The sequence below is a fragment of the Leucoraja erinacea genome, chromosome 23, assembly GCF_028641065.1.
Source record: "Leucoraja erinacea ecotype New England chromosome 23, Leri_hhj_1, whole genome shotgun sequence".
NCBI classification, from domain to species: Eukaryota; Metazoa; Chordata; class Chondrichthyes; order Rajiformes; family Rajidae; genus Leucoraja; species Leucoraja erinaceus.
In genome coordinates, this window is record NC_073399.1 from 641007 (window position 1) to 668058 (window position 27052).

General features: G+C 42.6%; 2 protein-coding genes across 2 annotated transcripts in view; both read left to right on the plus strand.

Annotated features, from left to right (window-relative positions):
* Positions 1-4601: 4601 nt before the first annotated feature.
* On the plus strand, positions 4602-26724 carry LOC129708085 (phosphoinositide 3-kinase regulatory subunit 6-like). The gene is made up of 5 exons (XM_055653625.1): positions 4602-4836; positions 20832-20988; positions 21820-21891; positions 23474-23581; positions 26078-26724. Exons 2-5 carry the CDS (start codon positions 20976-20978, stop codon positions 26188-26190), a joined length of 306 nt encoding a protein of 101 aa, XP_055509600.1. The 5' UTR covers positions 4602-4836; positions 20832-20975; the 3' UTR covers positions 26191-26724.
* Positions 26620-27052, plus strand: part of LOC129708147 (phosphoinositide 3-kinase regulatory subunit 6-like) — a 32425-nt gene continuing 31992 nt past the window's right edge. Inside the window, exons 1-2 of the mRNA XM_055653726.1 lie at positions 26620-26625; positions 26713-26778. Of these exons, the coding sequence (XP_055509701.1) occupies positions 26620-26625; positions 26713-26778 (72 nt within the window). The remainder of the gene's footprint in view (positions 26626-26712; positions 26779-27052) is intronic.

The window sequence follows — 27052 nt, forward strand, 5'->3', positions numbered from 1 at the left end:
TATCAGCTGGGTTGTGGTTCTCTAATGAGAGGCATTAAGGGGAGTCTTAATGTATCTCCACTGGCAGAAGTGGAGCTGAGAACATTAGAGAATGGGCTTCATGGGAAAGGAGCAATGAAGAAATGGTCAACGGGTGACAGGCAGTGCTGGATAATTGGTTGGACAAAGTCTCTGAGTTGGTTGGGGTGAGTGGGAGAGTCTTGGGAAGTCGAGCACTCAAACAGCCCCCCTCCCCCATTGACATTGTGAGGGTGAGGATGGGGCTTTGAGTGAAAATAAAGTAACATTTTTAAGGGGACATATCAGAAGGTCAATGACTCGAATGTACTCGTCTTGGGTTAAGTAATTTGCGATTGTTGTTTCTGCAAATACAAACATAAAACAGACGGGGAAAAATTCCTGACAACGTTAAACAAATGGGACCTCATTTTAAATTGACCCAATTATCTATTTTTTATTAACCTTGTATTAAGAGCCAGTGGCCTTACAGCTTCAAATCTGGTCTTCCTGGACTTAATGTAAAATGTGCAATAATAGTGTTTCAGTTCTGACTTCTTTCTGATTTTGCTCAGTCACTGCCGAGATGCAGTGACATTTATTACTTTCCCTCAAGCGAGGGTTGTACATAAAATGTCCAGTGATTCAGAGAATTCCACTGTCTTTGCAGTAATGGGTTGTACACTAAACTGTAAATATTGTATGATTAAGGTACACTATACAAAATATTTCACTTCTGCAACATTCACTTGATAATGCTTTATTAAAATTGACATGATTCACAATGCGTTTGATTGTTTTTGTTAAAGTAAGATGTCATTCTTGACTGTTTAAGCAATTGGTCTCTGTCTGTGGAAAGGTAAGCATGGGGTGGGGTTCACTGCTTGGATTTTGGGGAAGATTATTTATTAAGGGTTCTTAATGCCACAGTCAATCAAATGTTCAGTTTATTGTCACGTGTACCGAGGTACAGTGAAAAGCTTTTGTTGCAGCAGAAAGACAATTCATGATTACAATCGAGCCATTCACAATGAACAGAGGCATGATAAGGAAATAATGTTTAGTGCAAGGCAAAGCCAATCACGTTCAAGGGTAGTGGAGATTAAGGAGATCACAGTTAAACTAAGAAATGTTGCTGTATGAGTAAACATTTTAAACTGTGGAACGATTGTAACGTGTGAACACAAATAGTCGCCTGCATTAGACAAATGTTCACTTTACTATAAAGAATAGTTATTCTCATGTGCCTTCGCCAATTTAATTATCTTGTCCACATTTGCACCATTAGCCGTTGAACCAAGGTGTGGAACTCAAGGAGTTTTTAAAGACTTTGACAAACGTGGTTTTAATCACTTGAAAACTTTTATTGAAGCTTTATAAAGTGAGGCTCACTTTCCTCATGAAAGGGAGCTATGAGTGTGGAATCCAAGATCCCTCAATTGAGACTGAACTGCACATCTCCATTCACTTAGTTATGGGAGAGTAAACACAGCACATTTATGAATATGTTATATGTTAATGATTCAGATGATGGAATTGTTGGCTTTATGGCCAAGTTTGTGGATGATATGAAAATGGGTGGAGTGGCAGGTAGTGTTAATGAAACAGGGTGTCTGCTGAAAGACTTGGACAGGTTGACAGATTGGATTGGAAGTGGCTAATGGAATACAACATAGTAAAGTGTATAAACTCTAGTTGCGACACAGTTACTTACCGCAGTGTTATCAGATGTAAACATGTTGTTTTTTAACCTGTGATTTAAGGTCACACTAACTCAACAATTATTCCAACAATTACCAACATTAGAAATTGGACATGGATTTTTCTGGCATCCTTCTGGTGATGGGGCAACCAGAACTACACACACAACTCCAAATGTGGCCTGACCAAAGTTTTATCAAGTTACAACATGACTTCCTGATCATTATCGTCAACGCCCGGACCGATGGTGGCAAGCGTACAATATGGTGGACATTCATGTTAAAATGTATTTTGTATGTTCTGTTGCTATTTATTAGTAAGACTGTACGGCAAATCAAATTCCTCATATGTTGCAAAATATGATGTTGATTATGATGAATCAATCAGCTTTACACCATTCAGCAACTTTCACTCGACTATCTCGATTACACAGTACAGCATTCTCTTCCTTCTTCCGATTGTCGATTTGCAGCAACAAAATATACTTAACACTAACTAACTAAATGCCATTTAAAATCTTACAAGCGCATTAACATATTCATAGATACAAACTGCTGAAGTAACTCAAGCACATCAGGCAATATCTGTGGAGAAAAGGAATATGTGACCTTGTATTCATCTGCATTAAGATCCATATGTCAGTGAATATATTTCCTTTGAATCATTTTCTCCACTCTAGACGTTGTGTGATTCATGAGCCAATATTCATTGAAAGTTTAGATCCAGTGGGAGGTAAGAATACAGGTTGTGCAAAAATAAAACAAGGCATTGAAATGACACAAAAAACTTTGCAAAAAGCCTCAAGCTCGAGTGATACAGGAATTATGCCTGAAAATAAAACATTATTTGCGATATTTAAAAAAATAGGCGCTGAAGATACTTAAAGGGTCAGGTGTTTGCAGAGAGAACAATATTTCAAGTCAATGATCTTTTATCAGAATTACAAAGTTTAAAATCTAACCTGCAGAGAAGGGGAGGCGTGGAGAGAACAGGGGGACTGTTTATTATAGGGTGGAGACCAAAGATTGCCAGAGATGGTAGTTTCAGTTAAAAAAGCAAGTTGAAAGCTAGTTAATCACAACTGAAAAATCTGCCTGGAGGAGATGTATGTAGGAAATAAATGAGGAGGTGATATGAGGGTGAGGGGAGAGGGGAAGCTTTCTGGAGCGCTAGCAAGGGTGGTGTGGACCAATGGGACTGGTTTCCAGAGGGCTAGTATTGACATTGTGGACTGAATGTATTCTTGGACTTGCAGTTCAGTGAGTCATGGCTGGTGGGCTGGTAGTAAGTCATAGCTGGTGGGCTGGCACTTCAGTTACTTACAGCTAATTGGCTTCTGTAAAAATTGCCCCTAGGGTGTAGGATTGAACTAGTGTATGGGTGAATGCTGGTCAAAGGGACAGTTACTACACTGTATCTCTAAACTAAAATAAGATAAACTCCACTTGTCAGGCAGGGAATAGTCAGCCAACATTCTCTGGATGCTTTCAAGAGAGAGCTAGATAGGGCTCTTAAAAATAGTGGAGTCAGGGGATTTGGGGAGAAGGCAGGAATGGGGTTCTGATTGGGGATGATCAGCCATGATCACATTGAATGGCGGTGCTGGCTCGAAGGGCCGAATGGCCTCCTCCTGCACCTATTGTCTATTGTCTATTTTGGGTTAGGAACCTTATTCAGACTGATTGTAATAGAGAGGAAACAGCTGAAAAAGACAGGTGCCCTCCCCTCCTCACTTGTATCGACCCAACACTCGTGTAGGAAGGAGCTACACATGCTAGTATATACTGAAGTTGGACACAAAGTGCTGGAGCAACGCAGCAGGTCAGGTAGCATCTTTGGAGAAAAAGGATGGGTGACGTTTCGGGTCGGGACCCTAATCATCACCCTTCCTTTTTTCTCCAAAGATGCTGCCTGACCCACTGAGTTCCTCCAGCACTTTGTGTCTTATCTGTCATCTATCACTTGCCAGACTTTGTCCTGCCCCCACCTCTCTTTTCCAGCTTTCTCTCCCATTCTTCTTCCCCCGAACCATCAGACTCTTGAATTCCATGTAATGTGCCGCCACTATTATCTATTTTATCTTTTTATCCATTTAATAGCCATCAGGCTGTTAAACCTGGCTCGGACAAAACTCTGATTATTGATAACCAATTATCTGTTATTTGCATTTTATCATTTTATTTACTCATGTGTGTGTATATATTTATATTGTCGTATATGGACACACTGATCTGTTTTGTAGTAAATGCCTACTATGTCTGTGTTCTGAAGCAAAGCAATAATTTCATTGTCCTATCAGGGACACATGACAATAAACTCACTTGAACTTGTTATTTTATGTTGATGCAACGAAATGTAGTTCAGACTTGCATTTATTGGTGATTTCTGAATGACAATAAAGTATTTGATTGATTGATTCCTAATTCTGACCGAGAGTCTTTTTTTCTGAAATGTCAACTCTTGCTTCCCTTTCAGGTCAAGGACCCTTGGTCAAAACTGGGAGAAAAAGCTGGAAAACTGGGGGTGTTTCCCGCATTTTCTGTTTCCGTTTTCCAGTATCTGGAACACTATCGATTTGGGATTTTAAGATAAGTTTAAATCTCTCTCTCTCCCTCTCTCCCGGGTATCGAGTTAATGCACATTTTCAAATCCATTGATGAATTTCATGCAAATCGGGCCATTTATTACGTTGTCAAACTTGGAAAATAATCCTTAGATATTTCCAAGTAAATAACGGAAGGATGAACTTTGATTCGGGATTCCGTTGCATTTGGATCCATCCAGCAGCTGGGACAATGCTACAGGTTCGGGGCCGGGGACGTTGTCTGCTTGAAAACCATTCCTTGCCTCTACTCCGCAATAAAATACCCGGAGATCCGCGCTGACTCTCACTGGCTGCTTCCTGCATTGTTGGACGGGCGACAGCGGGGCCAATGAGAGTCTACAGTTGGTTAACACCAACCCCAAAACACCGGGTAACTCGCCTGCTAATCGGACCTCGCTCTTGTCTGGTTGAGATGAGTCTTGGAGCTTTCTGTCCAGAGTTGTATAATATTGGAGTCCCCTTTACTTAAGTGTCCCGTTCACAGTTGGAACTGGGAATCAAGGACAACTGCACGTGTCGATGAATTTTAACTGGTGAGTTCCACTTCTATTTCTCTTTCTCTTTTATTGTGGAACTGTTGATTCGGCTGCTCGCGTTTATTTTGACGAAGCGCTTTAAGTGGTCTTTGGTTCTACTATCTTGGAGACACAAGAAACTGCAGGTGGGTGCTGGAAGCTTGAACAGAACACAAAGTGCTGGAGGAACTCAGTGGGTCAGGCAGCACCAAATGTGTCGGGTCCGGGGAATCCTTCCTTAGGCTGATTGGAGTCGGGGGCAGATAACTGGTCAATAGAGGGGAGGGTGGACCAAAGTCTGGCGAGTGATGGGTGGGGGTGACTGGCAGGTGGATGGAGTAAGTGGCAGGGGCTAGAGGAGGAAAGGAGAAATACTGTTAGATAAGGAGAGAGGAGGGGGTGTGAAATGTAAACTAAATGGGAGCGATGTGGGGGGGAAGGGGGGAAGGGGGGGAAGGAAAGATGGAGAAAGGGAGGGGGGGGGGGGGTGATATAAGAGGGGGATGTGGGATGGGTGATGAGTGGAGGGAGGAGAGGAAAGTAGTGGGGTGACTGGTGGTGGTGGGACAAGGGGGTTAAATGTATGTATGCAGGGGTAGGGTGGTCTTGGCACATGCATGTGTATTCCACTGGGCCTGGGTTCCATATCCAGGCACTGGTGAAGTGTTATAATAAGGAACTGCAGATGCTGGTTTACCAAAGAAAGGCACAAAGTGCTGGAGTAACTCAGCAGGTCAGACAGCATCTCTAGAGAACATAGGTGAAGATTCAGGTCTGGTTCCTTCTTCAGACTGATTGGGCTATTGAGAGCCAAATTGTTGGACAAAGGTCAGAGATGGAAAAAATTAGGTGTGAGCCCAAAATGATAGAGTTGGTGAATCTCTGGAACTCTCTGCCACAGAGGGTAGTTGAGGCCAGTTCATTGGCTATATTTAAGAGGGAGTTAGATGTGGTCCTTGTGGCTAAGGGGATCAGGGGGTATGGAGAGAAGGCAGGTACGGGATACTGAGTTGGATGATCAGCCATGATCATATTGAATGGCGGTGCAGGCTCGAAGGGCCGAATGGCCTACTCCTGCACCTAATTTCTATGTTTCTATGTTTCTATGAGTTGCGCATTGTGAAGTGAGGGGACAGAAAGGGTGAAAGTTGTGTAGTCAGTGGAAGGAACGGAGGGGGAGGGGTGAAACCAGTGTTCAAGAAGGAACTGCAAATGCTGGAAAATCGAAGGTAGGCTGGAGAAACTCAGCGGGTGCGGCAGCATCTATGGAGTGAAGGAAATGGGCAACATTTTGGAAGCTGCTCAAAGTTCACCAGGTTGAATCCTGTGATTAAAGGTAGATACAAAATGTAGGAGTAACTCAGCTGGTCAGAAGTCTTCATTGTGAAAAAGGATCCGGACCCAAAACAACACCTGTCCATTTTCTCCATAGATGCTGCCTGACCTATTGAGTTACTCCAACATTTTGTGTCTAACATTGGTATAAACCAGCATCTGCAGTTCATTTGCATTGCATCTTTGATAAAGGTGTTGACATACAAGTAAAAGATGGAACAGAGACATCAGGACTGCAGATGCTGGAATCTTGAGCAAAACACAAAAGTGTTAGCGTAACTCAACAGGTCAGGCAGCATCTGTGGAGGATATGGACAGCCAACATTTCAGGTCGGGAACCTTCTTCAGACTGCTTGGAGCAGGAGGGGGACAAATTGGAGATGGAGGTCGAGACAGCTTTCTCCCCTCCTTCATACCGAAGAACGGTCTCGACACAAAATGTTACCAGTTCTGCTCTCAGTTCTGCTCTCAGTTCTTATATTTTCTCTTCTTTTGATAATAGCATTTCAACTCCCATTTGTTTTTTGTTTTTTTCAGATGTTTAAATATGTCCTGCATGCATTACTCGGATAATCTAAAATGGCAAGAGGCATAGAATGATCATTTTAAGCAGTATAGATTGTTCCCAACCAAAGATAGCTGAATTATTAGCTAGAAAAATATGGTGGCAAGGTGGCGCCTGCGATCGATCCTGACCACGGGCGCTGTCTGTACGGAGTTTGTACGTTCTCCCTGTGGCTGCGTGGATGCTCCGGTTTCCTCCCACACTCAATGTTTGCAGGATTATAGATTAATTGACTTTGGTTAATGCCTAGCATGTCAGCGCAGACTCAGTGGACTGAAGGGCCTGTATCTCTAAACTAAACTATCCATAACATATTGACGATGCTTTCAAATCGTCACACCATTTCTTACTAGGTTTTGGGTTATTGTTGGCACATGTACCGATGAACAATAACAAGCTTTATTTTGCATGACAAGATAATATTGTATGTACATACAATCCAACCAAATACTGTTCAAAAGCATGATAAGAGGGGGAAAGGTGTCCCTGAGTCTGGTGATGTGGACTGTAAAGTTTCTGTGCCTTCTACCCAACATGAGCAGAGAAGGAATGACCTGGGTGACAAAGGTCTTTGATTATGTTGGCTTGTGTATTATGTATTGTGATAATGAGCCTGCAAATGTATTACTAAGGCAGGGTCTTGATCTGAAATGTTGATCATCCCAGACGCTACTAGATTCACTGAGTTCCTCCAGCAGTTTGATCTTTTTTGTTAAAGAATTACCAGTTCAGAAATGTAATTGCTGAAAGAGTTTCGTGATGTGTTTCACACCTTTCAGTTAGTCTTGCTGCAGTTTTGCAGGTGATATTTCCTGATCATTCCCAGGTTTTTCCACTTTGATTGAGTTGGAGGTTGCATTGAAAATGCTTCTCTTTATTTGGCATGTTGGATGCGGACAAAAGATTTCTTTTTTTTTTTAAAGTGGCTCAGAAAAGACAAGCTTGAAAAATAAAGAAACTGCTGCATGTTTACGGTTGTAGTTGAAGTGAATCTGTGCCCTTGGTTATTTAGTGCTTACAGTGAGGGCATTAGATAAGTTTGAGCAATGTTGATGGCCCTCCCCTCATGTGAATGGAAAATACAGCTGTAAAATGAAAGAGAAAAAAGAAAGAAGTCATGGTATGTTTTGTGTAACCTTCGATTCTCCAGCATCTGCAGTTCCTTCTTAAACATGGTATGTTTCTCACTGGTTTGAAGCTCTAATTCTTTCTTATGATTGTGGTTTTTGTACTGTTTGTGGTGTTTATTTATATTTTCCAGCCTCCTCTGCTTTGAACCCCAAACCATAACCATCTCATTGCTCAACAAGTCTTCAATAATCCCTGCAACTCTTTGGGACTTTGGTTAGGCTGCATATTGCGTGCAGTTCTGGTTGCCCCATTACAGGGAAGATGTGGAGGCTATGGAGAAGGTGCAGAGGAGGTTTACCAGAATGCTGCCTGGATTACAGGGTTTTAGCTACAGGGAGAAGCTGGGTAGAATTGGATTGTTTTCTCTGGAACTTCGGAGGTTGCGAGGAGACTTAGTAGAAGTATATAAAGTTATGAGAGTCATAGAGAGGGTGGACAGTCAGAATCTTTTTGCCAGGGTGGAAATGTCCCAAACTAGAGGGCATTACTATAAGGTGAGAGGGGGGAAGTGCAATGGCGTGCGGGGCATGTTTTTTTAACGGAGTGTGGTGAGGGACTGGAATGCACTGCCAGAGGTTAACAGAGGCTTTTAGACAGGCACATGGAAATGTTGGGAATAGACCAGTATTGATCTTGTTCAGCCAGATTAAATCAATTTTACGAGGCATCATGTTCAACACAAACATTGTTGGCTGGAGAACCGATCCTATGCTGTAGTGTTCTATTGTCTTAAATGCTTCCAGGCCCATCGTTTCATTCCCAATGCCAGTCTTAATAAAAGTATCAATAATAAGTTCACAAATTAAGGGAGCAATTCGGCCAATTGAGTCTACTCCGCCATTCAATAATGGCTGATCTATCTTTCCCTCTAAACCCCGTTCTCCAGCCTTCTCCACATAATTCTGTGGCAATGAATTCCACAATGAATTTCGGGTCGAGACCCTTCTTCAGACCCGAAATGTCACCCGTTCCTTCTCTCCAGAGATGCTGCCTGTCCCGCTGAGTTACTCCAGCAGTTTGTGTCTATTGTCGCTTTAAACCAGCATCTGCAGTTCCCTCTTCCACATTAGTGTGAATGGGATCTTGGATGGTCTTGGTGGCCATAGTGTCTGTTGCTGCTCCATGTGCCTCGATGATTCTATTCATATGGGGTTCATTTGTTATAGAGATATGTAGCACATAAACAGGCCCTTCAACCCAATATGTCCATGCTGACCAATATACCCCTTCTCATTTGCCCGCATTTGTTCCATATCTCTCTCAACCTTTCCTATACATGTACCTGCACAAATGTATTTTATTTTTAATAATCCAACCCAGACTCCAACCTTGTATTCTGCTGTTCAAAGGGCAGCATAACAGGTGTCCTTCAAAAGGCCTCGGTCAGAACTGTACACTGTTTTGAAAGATTTTGTTGAGGAAGAATTGCTGCTTATGGCACTGTTGGTAGGACTGAGGAAGGGTTCCTGTACAGGCAAATGAAAGGCTAAGAAATGCTAAATGATAAAGCAGAGGCTAACTGCAAAGAATGGTGGAGGAGGTAACTTTTACTGGGGCACGATGACCAGTTTTCAAACTGTGCGTGGCTTATCTGGAGGAGAATTACTCCACTAACAGAATCACTGATAAGGAAACTGATGGTGAATAATAAATACAAACTTTGCTGCCAACACCCACATTCCAATATCACTTATTTGAGAAGAGCATGAAGGAAAGTAAAACAAACACAATTATGTGACACGTGAATATTCCAGCGTATTTTGCAAGCATCGACTTTTGAAGCTTTAGAGCAATGAAAGAGAAAGTACAAAGAAGAAACGAGGAACTGCTGATTATGGTTTACAAAAGATAAGCAATTTTCAAATGGTCAATTTGCAAAGTTCCACAAACAAAACAGAATCTGTTTGGTTGAAGGGCGTGAGTTTGGCAAGAACTCCAGGAATAACCTGCTCCGTTTCCAATACGTATTTACATTGTGGTGGAGATGGAAGATAGGGTCAGTTTAACTTCTCTGAAATGTTGCACTTTCTTAGTAGAGGATTGAAATGATGGTGATTGTATCAGTAGTGATGGTGGAACACTTGCCCTTCTGACAGTGGTGGAAATGCTCCTGAAGTTGTGGGGCATGGATGTGAATTTAAAGCAGTGAACTGGGGTGAAATTAAGGTCTGTACCTTAGAGCATTGAGGAAGCGGGTTCTGATTTAAATATAACTAAATAATTAAAGTGGCAAACGCAACAAGAAATAAATAAAGATGCAAAATGAAAACAAGCCTTTTGGTCCACAGAGTCCACAGTCACCATTAACCACCCACCTACACCAATTTAAACCAATTTTATTCTTTCCATATATCCGTATTGTCATCAATTCTCCCCCTCCCCACCCCCTCCAACGTGTAAAAAAACAAAAACAAGGAACTTGAATGATTTGGGGTTGCAGAGTTTATAGGTAAGCTTGCAATGCATTGGAAATAGGTAGGAAGTTAAAAAAAAAGAGGAACATGTTATTTTTATATCCATAGCTGCAGGCCTTTATGCATTATTGACAATACAGTTTTTTAAAACTGACGGGAGGTACTAATTAAAAAGGAGGCGGTTTTGTAGTTGAGGGAATGGTAATGGTTTCAGGGACCAGACTGCACAAGGTAGTCCACATGTAGCCTAGCCACAGATTTATGCAGCTATAACATAGGTTCCCCATTCAAACCCCCAATAGATGAAGGCAAACATGCCATGTACCTTCTTTACCACCGTATCTGCTTGTGCTGCCACTTTCAGGGAGTCATAGACTTGACTCAGATTCAGGCAGGGGCTATCACAACATTTTAAAAAAGTTTGAACAGTTACATGGATAGGATGGGTTTAGAAAGATATGGACTAAATGCAGGCAGGTGGGACGAGTTTAGATGGGGCATGTTAGTCGGCATGGCCAAGCTGGGACAAAGGGCCTGTTTCCACATTGTATGATTCTGTGACAGCATGACTCCAAGATACCTAAAACATAGAACAACGCAGCGTAAGATCCAAGACCCTTCTGCACATCAACGCTGTTATGGGTCATGCCATTAATTGTAGGTTTTCCCTCTATAATTGACCTCCTAAAATGCAATGCGTCATACTAGCTCGGATTAAACTCCATCTGCCAATTCACCGCACATTTCTGTAGCTGAGTTCCGTGGTCACCTGTGTTCGCCTGTTATAACGAATGGGAGTGTTTGATGCCGGTGAACATGGGGAAGGAGTGGGAATTTAAAATGTGTGACCACTCGGGATATGAATGAGGCACAAGTGGTAAGCAGCCAACCCACTCCGGGAGAGGTAGATTTGAAACCCACAAAGTTCCCATTACCAGGACTGCACTGGCCTTCATTCCCATCTCCTTGGTGTTGAGGATTCCCCTTCTCTCCTGCCTTCTGTGATCTAACAGGGGCAATTTACAGAGACCTTCTATCCTACAAACCTGCACTTCTGTGGAATGTGGGGAGGAAACCAGAGCAACTGATGCGGTCACAGGGAGAACGTGCAAACTCCACACAGACAGCACCCGAGGTCAGGATCGAACCCTGGTCTCTGATGCTATAAGGCAGCGGATCTACCAGCTGCATCACTTAAGTGTTGGAGTTGATAGTAAGATTGTTGGTTAAAATGTGTTTCTGGTTTTACCTAGTTTGAAAACACCATTCTAGAAATGTTAAACTTGTGCTAGTATTTTTGGGGAATGGAAACATTTTAAGATCGACAATATATGTGTCTGAATGAAGAGTGGGTGTGAATTTGGTTATACAGGTAACTGGACACTTGCAAATTAAAACTAATATTTAACTAAAGATTCAAATTACATGCAACAGAGAACTATTTTGTGATTAAGAACAGGAAATGCCTTTTCATGTGAATGCTACAGTGGCCATGGACAAGCCGGGGGTTTGAGTACGGGCAGGATTTCACTGAATCATTCTACATTGAACTAGTGATAAATAAATGACTCTGCACACGGTCCATTTATGAAGATGTTGGCTATGAAGTCCTGGTTACTGTAAGGGAATTTTCAAACATTTGCAGAAAGGCATACATATTATAGATTTATACCTTCATAAATCAGTATTTTCAAGATCACATTATGATTCCTTTATTTCCTACAGGTTCTGACTGACTAGACAACACAAATGTTTCACTGAAACTTGACTGGTTTTTTTTTGGTTATTAATCTAAGAGAACTATTCAATTTCCCAGTTCAAACAATGACACATACCTGGCATCTCAGAAAGGGGCGCCCTCTTAGTTATATCCTCTAACCTTTTGGCCTTACTTCCTTTCAAGTTCTATTTTAATTTTGATATTTATCCAGGTCATTAGTTGACTTTCAAAGCTAAATGGATTTTGCTACATTGTCATTGTGGGCAGCACAGTGGTTGCTTGCGTACAACGCCAGAGACCTGGGTTCAATCCTGAGTTTGTAAGTTTTCCCTGGGACCTCGTGGGTTTTCTCCGGGTGCTCTGGTTTTCTCCCACACTCCAAAACCAGCTGACATGCTTATCTTATTATCCTCTGGGTCTGCGGGACATGATGGGCTGAATGGCTTTCTTCTACATTATTGCAATGGGTTATTTAAGGATTAGATGGGGAATGTTCAAGGAATGGATGTACAAACTGAGCTGCTGGAGGGACTCGGGTCAGGCAGTATCTGTAGAGGCAAAAGGATGGTGGACATTTTGGGTTGAGAGTCTGCATCAGGGGTGAGAGTGGGGAGGGGAAATGGCCAGTATCTAGAGGTGAGGAAAGGGCAAGGTAGGACCTGGCAGGTAATCGGTAGATCCTGGTGAGGAGGAGTTGATGGGCAAGTGGGAGCCTGTTGGAGGAGGTAGATGTGGACATGATGACAAAGATTGGGAAGTGATGAGTGGAGGCACCAAAGGGCTGCAGGTGATGGAATCCAATAAGTAGGGAAGGTGATATGGAACCAGACAGTGAGGGATGGTGGGCAGATGGGAACAGTGAGGGGGGTGGATAGAGGACCTGGTGGGTTGAATGTGTAGGTGGTGAACAGATGGAACCAGGGGAGGGAGGGGAAGGAAACTTGGTTCCAGGGTGCTGGAGATGTGGGCGTTGGAAAGAAGGTGTGTCAGAGGCAGAAGGAAAGTGCAAGTAACAGAAGATGTGGGTTCGTCGGCAGTAAAGCACTGATGTGACTTTGATAAGAACACAAACTTGTCTTCCTTTCTAAGGGGATGCATAGATCACAGAACAGTACAGAAACGGGCACTTTGGCCCACAGTATCTGTACCGAGAATGATGCCAACCACAATCTCCTCTTCCTGCACATAATTCATATCACTCCATTCTAGATTTTGTGTCGTTTTTTTAGTGCTGCAGCACCAAATCTGGCCCTTCGGCCCACGGACTCCACACTGACCGCACTGACCAGCGATCCCCATACACAAGTTCCATCTTACACGCTAGGAGCAATTTACAAAAGCCAATTAACCTACAAACCTGCACGTCTTTGGAGTGTGGAAGGAAACCGGAGCACCTGGAGAAAACCCACGCGGTCACAGGTAGAACGTGCAAACTCCACCCAGACAGCTCCTGTAGTCGGGTTCGAACCCGAGTCTCTGGCGTTGTAAGGTAGCGACTCTTCCACTGTGCCACCTGTGTTCCCTGCACATCCCTGTGCCTTTTTTAAAAGCCTCCTAAACACCACCATCACCGCCACCCCTGGCAGCGTGTTCCTGGCACCCACCACCCTCTGTGTGTTTGGGGAAAAAAGAACTTGCCCCACACATCTACTTTAAGCCTTGCCCCTCTCACCTTAGACTGATGTTCTCTAGTGGTTAACATCTGCACCTTGGGGGGTAAAGATCAACTCTATCTATTCCCTTCATCATTTTATACAGGTCTAGGGGGTGTTTCATAAAACCGTGGAAGACCTTTAACTCTAACTCGTACTTGGAAGTCAGTTCAGCAACCTTTTCAGGATACTTGGCCTATGTGGTTTAAATGTAGGGGTTTTTTCTGCAATTTCCGCTTCCTTTCATTTGTCAGATGTTTTCTCTGAAATGATTTCAAAACCAAGCATAACCAATCAAGATGGGGAGTTCATTGAGTTGCAATCTGAGTCGTGTGGGTGAGGCTGGTTCTGTCCAACATTACAGAGTAAGGGTGACTGATGCAAGACAACGGAGATGTATAAAGGCGTAACAATATTAAATTGCAACACAAACTAGTGTATCGGCTTGCCAAGTCCATGTTAGTTTGTCACCAAATAATATGCAGAGAAATATTTTAAATTCTAAAGTGAATGAAAGCAGAACACTGTGTGGGAAAGATGATACTAGAGAGATATGTACAAGTGTGTTAGGGACAAAAAAGATAAAAAGTGCTGGAGTAACTCTTTGGGTCAGGTCACACCCCTGTCGAACGTTGTCAGGTGACTTTCTGATCGGGGAAAGTCTTCAGCCTTTGAGGCCATATTCAGAGCATTTTGTTCAGTGTTGTTTATATGTAAGATGTTGTCAAGATGGAAAGGGTGCAGAGAAGATTTACGGGAATGTTGCCAGGACACGAGAGCCTGAGCTATAGGGAGAGGTTGGGCAGGCTAGGTAAAACCAAGACAAAAGTTGTTGATTCTGGATTTGTACACTCATTGACGGACTGTGTTTGGTTCGGGTACACCTATCTGTTCATCATTAGAAAATAAGTTGTCAGGTTACTTTATGTTGCCAGGGGTAAACAGTCTTAAGCCCCTGGAGGCAACATGACTAAAACTAAATAACAGTGGAGTACATTTGAACTTGTTTACAGTGTAGGCATCATACAATATTGATAAACTAAGATGTGAGACTGTAATTTGTCACCCTAGATGGAAGGGTGCAGCAGGTATTCCCTTTTCAGATTCCTTGAAGATTTACGAGAATGTTGCCAGGACTCGAGAGCCTGAGATATAGGGAGAGGTTAGGCAGGCTAGGTAAATTTCACCAACCCAGGGGGTAAATGTGTTGATTCTGGATTTGTACATATTTGTTCTCATTGACTGACTGTGTTTGGTTCGGGTATACCGGTATCTGTTCATCATTAGTTGTTCATAAATAATAAGTGAAATAACATTGTTATGTGTTATTAAAGTTGCCGGGGGTAAACGGGACAAATAAAGGTTGGGAACCCCTGGATTAGGACAACTAATGACTAAAACTAAATAACACAGTGGACGTACATCTTGAACTTGAGCTCATTACAAGGGAGTGTAGGCATCATACAATATTGACTGGGAAACTAATTAGCTTGTGAGACTGTAATTTGTCACCCTACGATTCTCTGCACAGAGGCAGCAGGTATTCCCTTTTCATCATTCCTTGCTCCCAAGCTTATAACATCAGTGTAAAGTAACTGGAGAAAAATATTCATTCAGGCGTCTGTTGAACTTCTAGCTTTCATTTATTTGTGTGTCAAACCATCAAGGCACAATAATGGCTATTGGACAACAATTTCATTTCCATGGCAACAGGCATTGAGAAGCCCTAAATAGTTGTAGCCTCCTGATTGAGAACTAATTGGTTTTTCCTGCCATCTGGGACCTTTGTACGTTCCTTAATGTAACCGTTGTCTGTTGTTATCTGCAGGATTTTATGGACAGCTCTGGGACTTTCATGGTCAGATGCCTTTGTGAGAGCAGGAGAATATGCCAATCTGTGGCATGGTGGCACAGTGCTAGAGTTGCTGCCTTAGGGTGCCTGAGACCCAGGTTCGATCCTGACCTCAGGTGCTGTCTGTGTGGAGTTTGTACGTTCTCCCAGTGACCATGTGGGTTTTCTCCGGGGCTCTAGTTTCCTCCCACACTCCAAATACGTACAGGTTTGTAGGTTAATTGGATTGGTAAAATTGTAACTTGCTCTAGTGTGTGTAGGATGGTGTAAATGTGTGGGGATCGCTGATCACATGGTCTCGGTGGGCGGATGGGTCTGTTTCTGTGCTGTATCTCTAAACTGAAAAAACAAAATAATCTAAATCAGTACCACCAGTAAAGGAAAAAGTAGACAGCGTAGACAAGGTGAGGAGGGAGAAAGTTGAAAGCAACCTCAGGGGCAACTTTTTCAATTAGTGGGTAGTCCTTATTTGTAATGAGCTGCCAGAGGAAGTTGTAGAAGTGGTTACAATGATGTCTTTTGAAAGACATTTGGGCAGCAGATCTATGGGCAGCACTGCCAGGTAGAGGCTCAACATCTGTGCGTGCTTTTGTTTGAGGTCTGAAAATAGACAATGACACCAGGAGCAATGCTGTGAAATAGTGACATCCACAAGTATATATGCACAGGACCGAGGGTTAATATCGAATCTGAAAGATACGGTTTCTGACAAATGAAGTTTCGCCTCAGCACAGATATCTCGGCCCAGATAATGGTCACAGTGGTGACAAACGCATAACTTTCTGACATCTGAGAATGCAACAATATCTGAGCAAAGCTGACACATCAAATGTGCAATTTTACAGTTAACATTCCACAAACCTATATGTATTTTTCGCTCCATCACCAAATGGCCCCATTTGTGTTCCCACCATCTCAACTCGTCCAGTTGCAAAATTTTAATTCCAACTTGTCTCCTTTTTTATTGTTAATTATGAAGTGACAAACTGCCAGGGATTATTCCGGATTAAAACTAGGTTGTTCTCTGGTAGGAACGGTGAGTCTGCGTCGATGGCTAATTAATAAGAGTAAAGAAATCAAACGCTTTTCCAAATCCTGGGATGTGATGGTTTACAGAAGGGAACATGTTGGTTTTGCTCAGATTTTGGGGAGTATTTTTACTCTGCACAGGGGAAGTGGTTTTTGCCCACACAGCATTAGTAAATCGGTCAAAGTCAACTTGACTCATGACCAAAGCTTCCCCATTCTGTATTCCGACATACGTCAAGAGTGTTTTATTGTCATATGTCCCGAAACAGAACATGAAATTCTTGCTTCCAACTGTGTAACAGATATGTAAAACATAGTAAACAATTATAATAAGTTCAATATATATGTATGTGAGGGTGTACACACACACACACACACACACACACACACACACACACACACACACACACACACACACACACACACACACACACACACACACACACACACACACACACACACACACACATACACACACACACACACACTGTCCATGTAGTTCAGAGCTTATTTGGAGGTTGTAGTGTTTGATAGCCTGATGGTTGTAGGGAAGAAGCTACTCCTGAATCTGGACGTTAGTTTTCGGGCTCCTATACCCTCTTCCTGATACCAGGAGTGAAATAAGAATGTGGCCAACATGGTGTGGGTTAATGGAATGGCCCTGGTATAATAGAGTAGACTTGTAAAGTGTACTGTATAGTAGACTACAGATAGTAGACTGTGGGACACAAAGTGCTGGAGTAACTCAGCAGGTCAAGCAGCATCTCTGGAGAACTTCCTCTGATGCTCCAGGGAAAAGCATCCGAGTGTCAAACCTCTCCTAACAGCTAATATTGTCTAATCTACACAGCATTCTGGTAAAGCTCTCCTGCAACCTCTCCAAAGCCTGCACCCCTTCCTGTAATGGGGTGGGCCAGAACTGTATACAATACTCCAAGTGCGGTCTAACCTAAGTCCTATAAAGCTGCAATGTGACCTCTTGACTCTTATACACAATGCCCCCAAACAATAAAGGCAAGCATACACCACCTTTACTACGAAGAATTGTGAAACCATACAGGATGGAGACTGATACTTCTTGATATGGAGGAAAACATTTGCAGTCCTCCAAAACCTGGTGTGTCTTGTGTTCAGCAATGATTTAAAAAATATTAGCTAGGGCCCCAACAATCTCGCCCCTTGTCTCCCACAACAGTCTGTGATAAATCTCATCAGGTCCTGTGGATCTTTCCATCATTAAGCCCCCAAGGTGCACAGTGGTGAGCACATTGACACGTTGCATCATGGTCTGGTTCAGCAACTTGAACGTCCCGGAGCAGAAAAGGCTGTAAAACGTTGTGAACACTGCCCAGTCCAGCACCAGCTCTGACCTAAATAAAGAGATTTATCGGATTTGCTGCCTCAAAAACTCAGCCAACATCATCCGAGACCCACACCATCCTGGCCTCACACTCATCTCACCCCTCCCATCGGGGAAATAGGTACAGGAGCCTGAAAACTGTAACGTCCAGGTTCAAGAACAGCTTCTTCCCTACAGCCATCGGGCTATTAAACACTACAACCTCATATAGGCTCTGAACTACAATAGACTACTATTATTATTGTTGCACTGTTGTTTGTTTTTTGAGAGAGTGTGTGTGTGTGTATATATACATATGGGTATGTTGTAAGCGTGTGTGTGTACATATACATATGGGTATGTTGTAAGCATGCGTGTGTGTATATATACATATGGGTATGTTGTAAGCGTGTGTGTGTGCATATACATATGGGTATGTTGTAAGCATGTGTGTGTGTGTATATACATATGGGTATGTTGTAAGCATGTGTGTGTACATATACACACTGAGCTTTTCTATCCCATTTGTCACATCATACTATGTTTACATATTCTGTTGTGCTGCAACAAGTAAGAATTTCATTCTTCTATCTGGGACATATGACAATAAAACTCTCTTGACTAAACTAAAATAAACTGAGATGCTTCAAAATAGTTTCTCTGCTTGGAGCAGAAATAAGGAAAATATGAGCCACTGGTCACTTCATCGATGCAGTTAGGGTTTATATTATGTGAAACTGTAAGGAAACAATGATGAAGAGGAAACAATGATGAAGTGATGCAATACATTTCAGTACCACATCTGAAATGGCATTTAGTCATTGGTCCTTTCACCACTGCTACAGTTAGTCACTGCTGTAACTTGGACAACACAGTTAGTCACTAACTACAACAGTGATTAAAGGATCGATGCTATTCATTTCATGCACTGCAATCTCCATTAAAGTGGAACAGTTTACAATGAGTGAACAGATAGTCTAGTCAACCAATTTTCCCCATCCCATCCCACATACTGACCTTTTTGGACAGGGCCTTCTCCATTGCCAGAGTGAGACCCCAGGCAACTTAGAGGAACAGCACCTCATATTCACTTGGGTAGTTTACACTCAGTGGTATGACCATTGAATTGTGTAATTTTCGGTAACTTCTACAGACATTCTCCTTCCCCGACCCCTTACTCTTCCATCCTTCCTCCATTAAAAGTCAGTTCATCAGTTCCACAGTTTACAACAATGTTTCCTTATTAACCAACAACTGGCCTATCGGGGAACCTCCCTGCTTGAAGTCAACTTTCCTGCCCTGATCTGTCTTTTTTTATTTTTTCTAGTTTCCGCCCCCCCACTCTGCACTGCCCACTGCCCACTGCCCACTGCCCACTGCCCTGCCCACTGCCCACTGCCCCCACTCCCCACTCCACCACTCCCCACTCCCCCCCCCCCCCCCCCCCCACTACAAAAACAGTCTGAAGAAGGGTTCTGACCCAAGATGTCACCTATCCATTTTCTCTGGAGATGCTACCTGGCCTGCTGAGATGAGTTACTCCAGCAGTTTGCGACTCTCTGGTATTGCTACGTTGATTGAAGGACTCTAGGCAGTATATCCAAAGACTGTTCTTTTATATCCTGTCAAGAGAATAGCATTCATCCAAAATATAGCAGAGCGAGCCTTCTACTCCCTCAATATTGTACTGTTATAAATGAGAATTTTTGATTAAATGTCAGACATGAAACTATAACCAACAACCCTCAAGTGATTCAGAATGTGATCTTGTTTCTCTGTTTAGTTTAGTTTATTGTTGCCACTTCTTCCGAAGTACAATGAAAGCGTTTTGTTTACGTGCTGTCCAGTCGGAGAATAGACTATAGATTACAATCAAGTGGCCCACACTGCACAGATAATGGAGTCAGGGTTCAGCATTTAGTGCAGAGATATAACATTGAGGTCCCATAAAGTATTACACTCTGGCTAGGTGTAATATATCCATATTTATATAACGTTACTTCACATTGTGAGCAATGCATTCAGAAAGCCTAGAGATGGGATATCTAAGTTGTTAAATTTATGGAGCAATAAACAGCAAAGCACATGGGATTTAATGTAAAATAGTGTATCAGATATTACATTTATGGCGATTTTTTTTTGTACTTCAGTTTGTACTAGGACCATTGCACCATTCAGCTGCTTTTGCATTTGTTGCATTTATTGTTGAATGTCTTGTACCATGTATGATATTTACTCTGAGCTTCATATGAAACGGGGAATATCATTGCATTCTGGTGTATATGACAATAAACTAATCTGAACTATCCGTAATGTCACAGTTGTTTAATGCAGGTTGTAGCTATTTCAGTCTCAAACAGAGCTTTGACTAAACTCGCTGCTAGCTTGGTAATATTTCTGTGTCGGGTCCAAGGTTGCTGTTCATAATTCACTGGAGTAGAATTAGGCCATTCGGCCCATCGAGTCTACTGGATCGTTCAATCATGGCTGATCTATCTTTCCCTCTCAACCCCATTCTCCTGCCTTCACCCCATAAGCTTTGACACCGTATAAATCAAGAACCCGCCTATCTCCGCTTTACAAATACCCAATGACTTGGCCTCCAAGGCCGCCTGTGGCAGTGAATTCAATTTTGGACAGAACGTACGTACTACCTACACCTGTGGACAAACCACATGCAAATGTGATGTTTCCTCTTCCCCACCACCATCTTCCTGTTCCCTGTGACGAGAAACTGTACAGTTGTACTGATACAGTAGTTCTGATACAGTAGCTAAGATCTTCACTGTAACCAGGCAGTTTCAGCTACAACAATTTAACATTTTGCATGTACGTGCTCTAAAAGATATTATATTGCCACAAATATTTTACACAAAAACTGTGACAATTGAACCTAATTCTGGCGCCAACAGTTAGAATTATGTTTGATTGATAATTGCCAGAACTCTGCCAAAATATTTTCTTTTATTTTTGTAGTTTACTTGGTGACCAAAGGAAGCCAACTATCGATGCCGTCAGGGGGCACTGTGCCTAATGATACCGTAATTGGGAAAGGAAGCATTTGGACCAGTTAATCTATGTTGCTGCTTGTTGGACTGAAGACACGAGCAACACTTTTACATGGAATTGAAAGGTTAGTGTGACTAAAGTTTGCCTTGAGTTGCTGGGGGGACGGTTCAGTTGCCTGAAATCCAACGATGGTGTGATATTCTCTCCACTCGCTCTCCTCACTCCTGTGCTGCTGAGTGACAACACATGTTGCAGATTCAATGATAACTTCCAACATTGGAATGATTCTTCAAGGAGAAACGCAATTGCAGAGCTCCGGAGATCGAGCTGGGGAGAGCTCGTACTCGTGGCTGGGGTAGGTACAGGAAGGCAAAATGATTCCTTCAGCCCACTTGTCTGAACGATATTTCCTGAAATTTAAAGAATGACGATTTTGCTTTTCAGAGAGCAGTTTGTGTTTAGGTTTATTATCGTCACATGTCCACATGTAGTGCTGAAACCTTTGTTTGCATTCTATCCGATCAAATCAGATAATATCAAACATACATACAGCCAAGCCAAGTTCAAGTGGAATAGAGCAAAGAGGCAAAGAGTACAGAATATAGTACTCAGCTTTGAAGCGATCCAGTTCCCAAAACAAAGTCCAATGTCCGCAATGGGGTAGAGGTGAATCGGACAGTACACTGGCTTATGAAAGGACCATTCAGAAGCCCAATAAGAGGGGATGAAGCTATGTTATTTCTGAGTCTGGTCGTGTGCACTTTCAAGCTTCTGTCGAGAGTTGAGAGAAGATGGAATGACCGAGAGGGGACATGTCATTGATTATGCTTTCTGCTTTTCCAGGGCAGCATGAAGTTAGGAAGGGGTTAATGGAAGTAGAGCTGGTTGTGTGTTGTCTTGGTCATTGCTTCGATGTGTGTGTGAAGGGATCTTCATTGTCATTTATCTGTTGCAGTGAAGAATGCTGGGGCAATGTGGGAGAAAAGCCGTGCAGATGAGACGGGCACATTTCAAGAACGGTGCGCAAGTAAGTAATGGAGGCAACTCCACGGAGATGCTCTGCTTTTATATAACGTCACAAGCCAATAGGATGGGTTTGTGGCTGATGGTACTAAAAACAACTGAAGATTTTGAGGGATTGCGAGGGGAGGGAGGAGACTAGAGGGCATAACTTTAAGGTGAGATGGCAAAGTTTAAAGGTGGGTGCGGGGCAGGGGTTTTGTTTACACAGAGGATGGTGGGTGCCTGGAACATGCTGCCTGGGGTGGTGGTTGAGGCAGAGACGATAGTGGCATTTAAGGGGCTTTAGGATTGGCACATGGATATGTGGATGATGGATGGGTGGGGGAAGATGAGTTGATCTTGGCATCCTGATCGGTACAGACATTGTGGGCTGAAGGTTCTTGTTCCTGTACTGTACTGTTCTATGTTCTATGTTCAGATTAAGATATACAGTTAGTGTCACATAGGGAGATGGATGCAATTTGGAACAGAAAGCAGGGCAAACCAGTTTCCGTTGGGGATCCTTTAAGGCCGTGGATCACAAAGTTGGTGATTAAAAGTGAAACTTTCATCGAGATTTAAGAAAGGTTTATAACATTGATTGAAGGAGCAAAGGGACATTAAATAAAGACTGGAGCATTAAAGTGAAACCCCTGTCCCACGGTACGAGTTCATTCAAGAGTTCTCCCGAGTTTGCCCTGATTCGAATTGGAGATTTACGGTAATGGCCACTCGTCGGTACTCGGGGCTCTCGTGGACATTTTTCATCATGTTGAAAAATCTTCACGAGTCTTCCCGAGCTTACCTGCCGTTAGCAAGTATTCCCGAGTACCAGCCGTTGGCGCTAAGACACGTCCCCGAGCTCCGACGTACCCGCTACGTTCATTCTCCGTGCTTACCACGAGTTTGATTTTTTTTTTAAACTCGGGAGAGATCTTGAGTGAACTTGTACCGTGGGACAGGGTTATAAGACCGAAGCACCTGGGGGAAACCCACATCACAAGAAGAATGTGCAAACTCCACACAGACAGCACCTGAGGTCAGCATTGAACCTGGGTCTCGGGCACAGTGAGACACTGGCTCTACCAGCAGCAACACTTCCAATAATCTTCACAAATTGGAACGCATTATTTTAGAAACACTACGTCTATTAACCATGTAATAACCATATAACAATTACAGCACGGAAACAGGCCATCTCGGCCCTACAAGTCCGTGCCGAACAACTTTTTTTCCCCTTAGTCCCACCTGCCTGCACTCATACCATAACCCTCCATTCCCTTCTCATCCATATGCCTATCCAATTTATTTTTAAATGATACCAATGAACCTGCCTCCACCACTATTGAATTTGTTATTTCTTGTTGCTGTTCCTCTTATTCATTTATTATTTCTTGGTGCCAATATCATATTTCTCTAATCTATATTATCTTTAGGACACTATCTAATCGGATGGGGATCTCTCATCAGATCCCTAATGAAGGGAGTTGAAATGTTGTGTTGCTCCCAGATAGTTTTCTATTGATGTACACACAACAACAAGGCAATGGGAAACGCCATGATAGAGCTTGTATTACAACTTGGGCAAATGTGTTTTATTCCTTCAGGAGGAAGCTCCAATGCCGCAGCCATTGCCGAAGCTGACATCAAGCACAGCGTACAGGCAATAATACGGGAACTAGACCGAACAAATCCAGCATTCCAGTGCAGTCGAGGTGGGGGAAATCAGATTGTTACACTAAAGATTAATTATTTCTAAGTTAAAATCTCACATGATTATTGAAGCTTTATCAGTGAGTTGAAAGTTTAACTAACTGCTATAACTTTATATTTGGTTACACTATTTGTTTTATGGAAAATCAATTTAATATTTGATTTGTCATTAGTTGCAGGTGCTGACTAATTTGGCAAAATTCCCTCTGCTATTCAAGCATGTATATGAGAGGATTGTGTGGGAAGGAACTGCATCATAGCAAAAGGATTTCAGTATAGGAGCAGGGAGGTTCTACTGCAGTTGTACAGGGTCTTGGTGAGACCACACGTGGAGTATTGCGTACGGTTTTAGTCTCCTAATCTGAGGAACATCATGCTTGCCATCGAGGGAGTACAGAGAAGGTTCACCAGACTGATTCCTGGGATGTCAGGACTTTCATATGAAGAAAGACTGGATAGACTCGGCTTGTACTCACTAGAATTTAGAAGATTGAGGGGGGATCTTATAGAAACTTACAAAATTCTTAAGGGGTTGGACAGGCAAGATGCAGGAAGATTGTTCCCGATGTTGGGGAAGTCCAGGACAACGGGTCACAGTTTAAGGATAAGGGGGAAATCCGTTAGGATCGAGATGAGAAAAACATTTTTCACGCAGAGAGTGGTGAATCTGTGGAACTCTCTGCCACAGAAGGTAGTTGAGGCCAGTTCATTGGCTATATTTAAGAGGGAGTTAGATGTGGCCCTTGTGGCTAAAGGGATCAGGGGGTATGGAGAGAAGGCAGGTACAGGATACTGAGTTGGATGATCAGCCATGATCATATTGAATGGCGGTGCAGGCTCGAAGGGCCGAATGGCCTACTCCTGCACCTATTGTCTATGTTTCTATGTGCTGGTTAGACCGAAGATAGACACTAGAAGCTGAAGTCACTCAGCGGGTCGGGCAGCTTCTCTGGAGAAAAGGAATAGATGATGTTTCGGGTCGGGACCTTGAGATTAACTATATTAGGGGATTGCTCTATATTATTAGGGGAGCACCTGGCAAAAACCCATGTGGTCACAGGGAGAACGTACAAACTGGATACAGACAGCACCCGTAGTCAGGATCGAACCCGGGTCTCTGGCGCTGTAAGGCAACGCCACCGTGCCAATGGTTTGGATGGAATTAATTAAACAGAAGTGAGAGAATTTGGAAAAACTATTTTAGATCGTACACATAGATAGGCCCTTAACCAATACGAATTAAGGGATGCTTTCCCTATTCCCCACAGCATTACAGGTATACCTTCAGCAATTCACAGTATCCTTGATCATAGAACATAGAACAGGACAGCACCAGCTCTCCCACCCACAATGTGCCAAACATGATGCCAAGTTAAACAAATCTTCGCTGCCTGCACGTGATCCATATTCCTCCATTCTGCCTCTCCAAAAGCCTTTCAAATGACACAGTCGTATCTGTCTCCACCACCACCCCAGCCAATCACCGCCCTCTGTGTAAAAAATATAAATACTTGCCCTGTACATCTCCTTTAAACTTTGCCCCTTTCACCTCAAAGCTTTGTCCTCTAGTCTTTGACATTTCCACCCAGTGGGGAAAAAAGTTCAGATTATCTTCTCATCTATGCTTCTCCTTTTATATACTTCAATCCGGTCTCTCCTCTTAAAATATGATCATATAAAATAAATTAATTGCATTCAATTTCACCTCATTACATTTTGATACTCGAGTACAAATTGGCTCATTAGTACCAGAATCATTCCATACATGCAGTGTCTTGACAATGATTCTAGTTTCATATCAGTGTAAAACAAACTGCAGAATGTTAGGCAAAACAACACAGTTATTGTTCTGTTATTTTACGGTTCCGTTTTAAACTATTGTTATTTTTTCTTCGCATTATAAACAAAGTTGTTTTTCATTTTTTATTGCATGTAATTTTTTTTAAATCTATACTTTTATATAAAACTTTGATTGCATACATTTAAACATGCTGGATACAATTAGCTTGATCAAAGCCATATGACTCGAGGGACGTCACAGTGGTGCAGCGGTAGAGTTGCTACCTCACAGCGCCAAATACCCAGGTTCGATCCTGACTCTGGGTGCTGTCTGTAGGGAGTTTGTACGTTCTCCCTGTGACCTGGGTGGGTTTTCTCTGGATGCTGCAGTTCCTCTCAAATTCCAAAGACCTCCAGTTTGATTGACCGGTAAAATAGTAAATCATCCCTAGCGTGTGTGTGTTAGTGTTAGTGTGCAGGGGTTGCTGGTCAGCACAGACTTGATGGGCCAAAGGGCCTATTCCTGCACTGTATCTCTAAACTAAGCTACAGTTTTCTTCATTAAAGAGATAAGATCTGATCTGAGTTTCACACTCTCCTGGGAAACTTGATTGGTTTTGCTGATTTCTGCTTTTTTTGTTTTCTTTAATAGGAACTGAGATACAGAAAGATTTATTTCAATTCTGACATTCATCAGATCCTTTCTTTCCTTCTCACAGGGATGTTTAGGTGGACATTGCATAAGAAGACTGAACGAGACCCAAACAACAGCAAATATCTGGTTAATATTCTAATGGGTGAACTGGAGCTGGTGAGAAACTACATGAAATAAAAGGGTCAATGGTTACGAAGACTGATAACTGATATTGCATGATGTTGATTCGTTAATTGCCTCGCACTTCATGCAGCAGGCACTCGTCAACATCTGCACCCACTCACAATTGTCAGTGTTATTAATGAAGCCAGTCTTTAGTTTAAGGATACAGCTTAGAAACAGGCTCTTTTCACCACCGAGTCTGCACTGACCAGCAATCACCCCTACACACTGGGGACAATTTACACAAGCCACTTAACTTACACATTTGGAATGTGGGAGGAAACCAGAGCACCCGGAGAAAACCCACTCAGTCCACTTCAGGGAGAACGGCCAAACTCCGTGCTTATGGCACCCATAGTCAGGATCAAAGCCGGGTCTCTGGAGCAGAGATGCAACAGCTCTACCAGCTGTGCCACCTCTGTTCTCAACAGTATTATTTTCTGAATGAATGTATATGAGATTCATTCTGTCTGTTATTGAACTGATTCTTCAGTATTGATTTTTGAATCAAAATGACAGGAGTTTTGTTTCTATTAGGCAAAAGATGCCAATAAGCACTACATTTTACCGTTACTGAACACCCTAATGTATGCAATTATTCAGGTGGGTACAGACAGACAAGGGTGAGTATTTGTTTGCAGAGTAAGAGAAACAGAGATATTTAACTTTACATAATTTAGCTTTTAGCATTTATGTTTATTTTAAACATTAGTGGTGCCTCCATGCACCTTGCTATCCCCTTACTATAAATAATCCAGCTTTACCCTTATAGTTCTCCTTTGGATTCCTTGAATCTTGTAGTTGACTGAAGGCCAACTACAAGATACTGACTTTAAGACTGCTTTAGAGATACAGTATGGAAACGGGCTGTTCGGCT

Excerpts from the sequence above, each read along its gene's own strand:
- LOC129708085 (XM_055653625.1), top strand. Across the intron at positions 21,892-23,473 it reads ATTTCAAGAACGGTGCGCAA|GAGGAAGCTCCAATGCCGCA; the intron begins GTAAGTAATGGA and ends TTATTCCTTCAG. Across the intron at positions 23,582-26,077 it reads AGCATTCCAGTGCAGTCGAG|GGATGTTTAGGTGGACATTG; the intron begins GTGGGGGAAATC and ends TCCTTCTCACAG.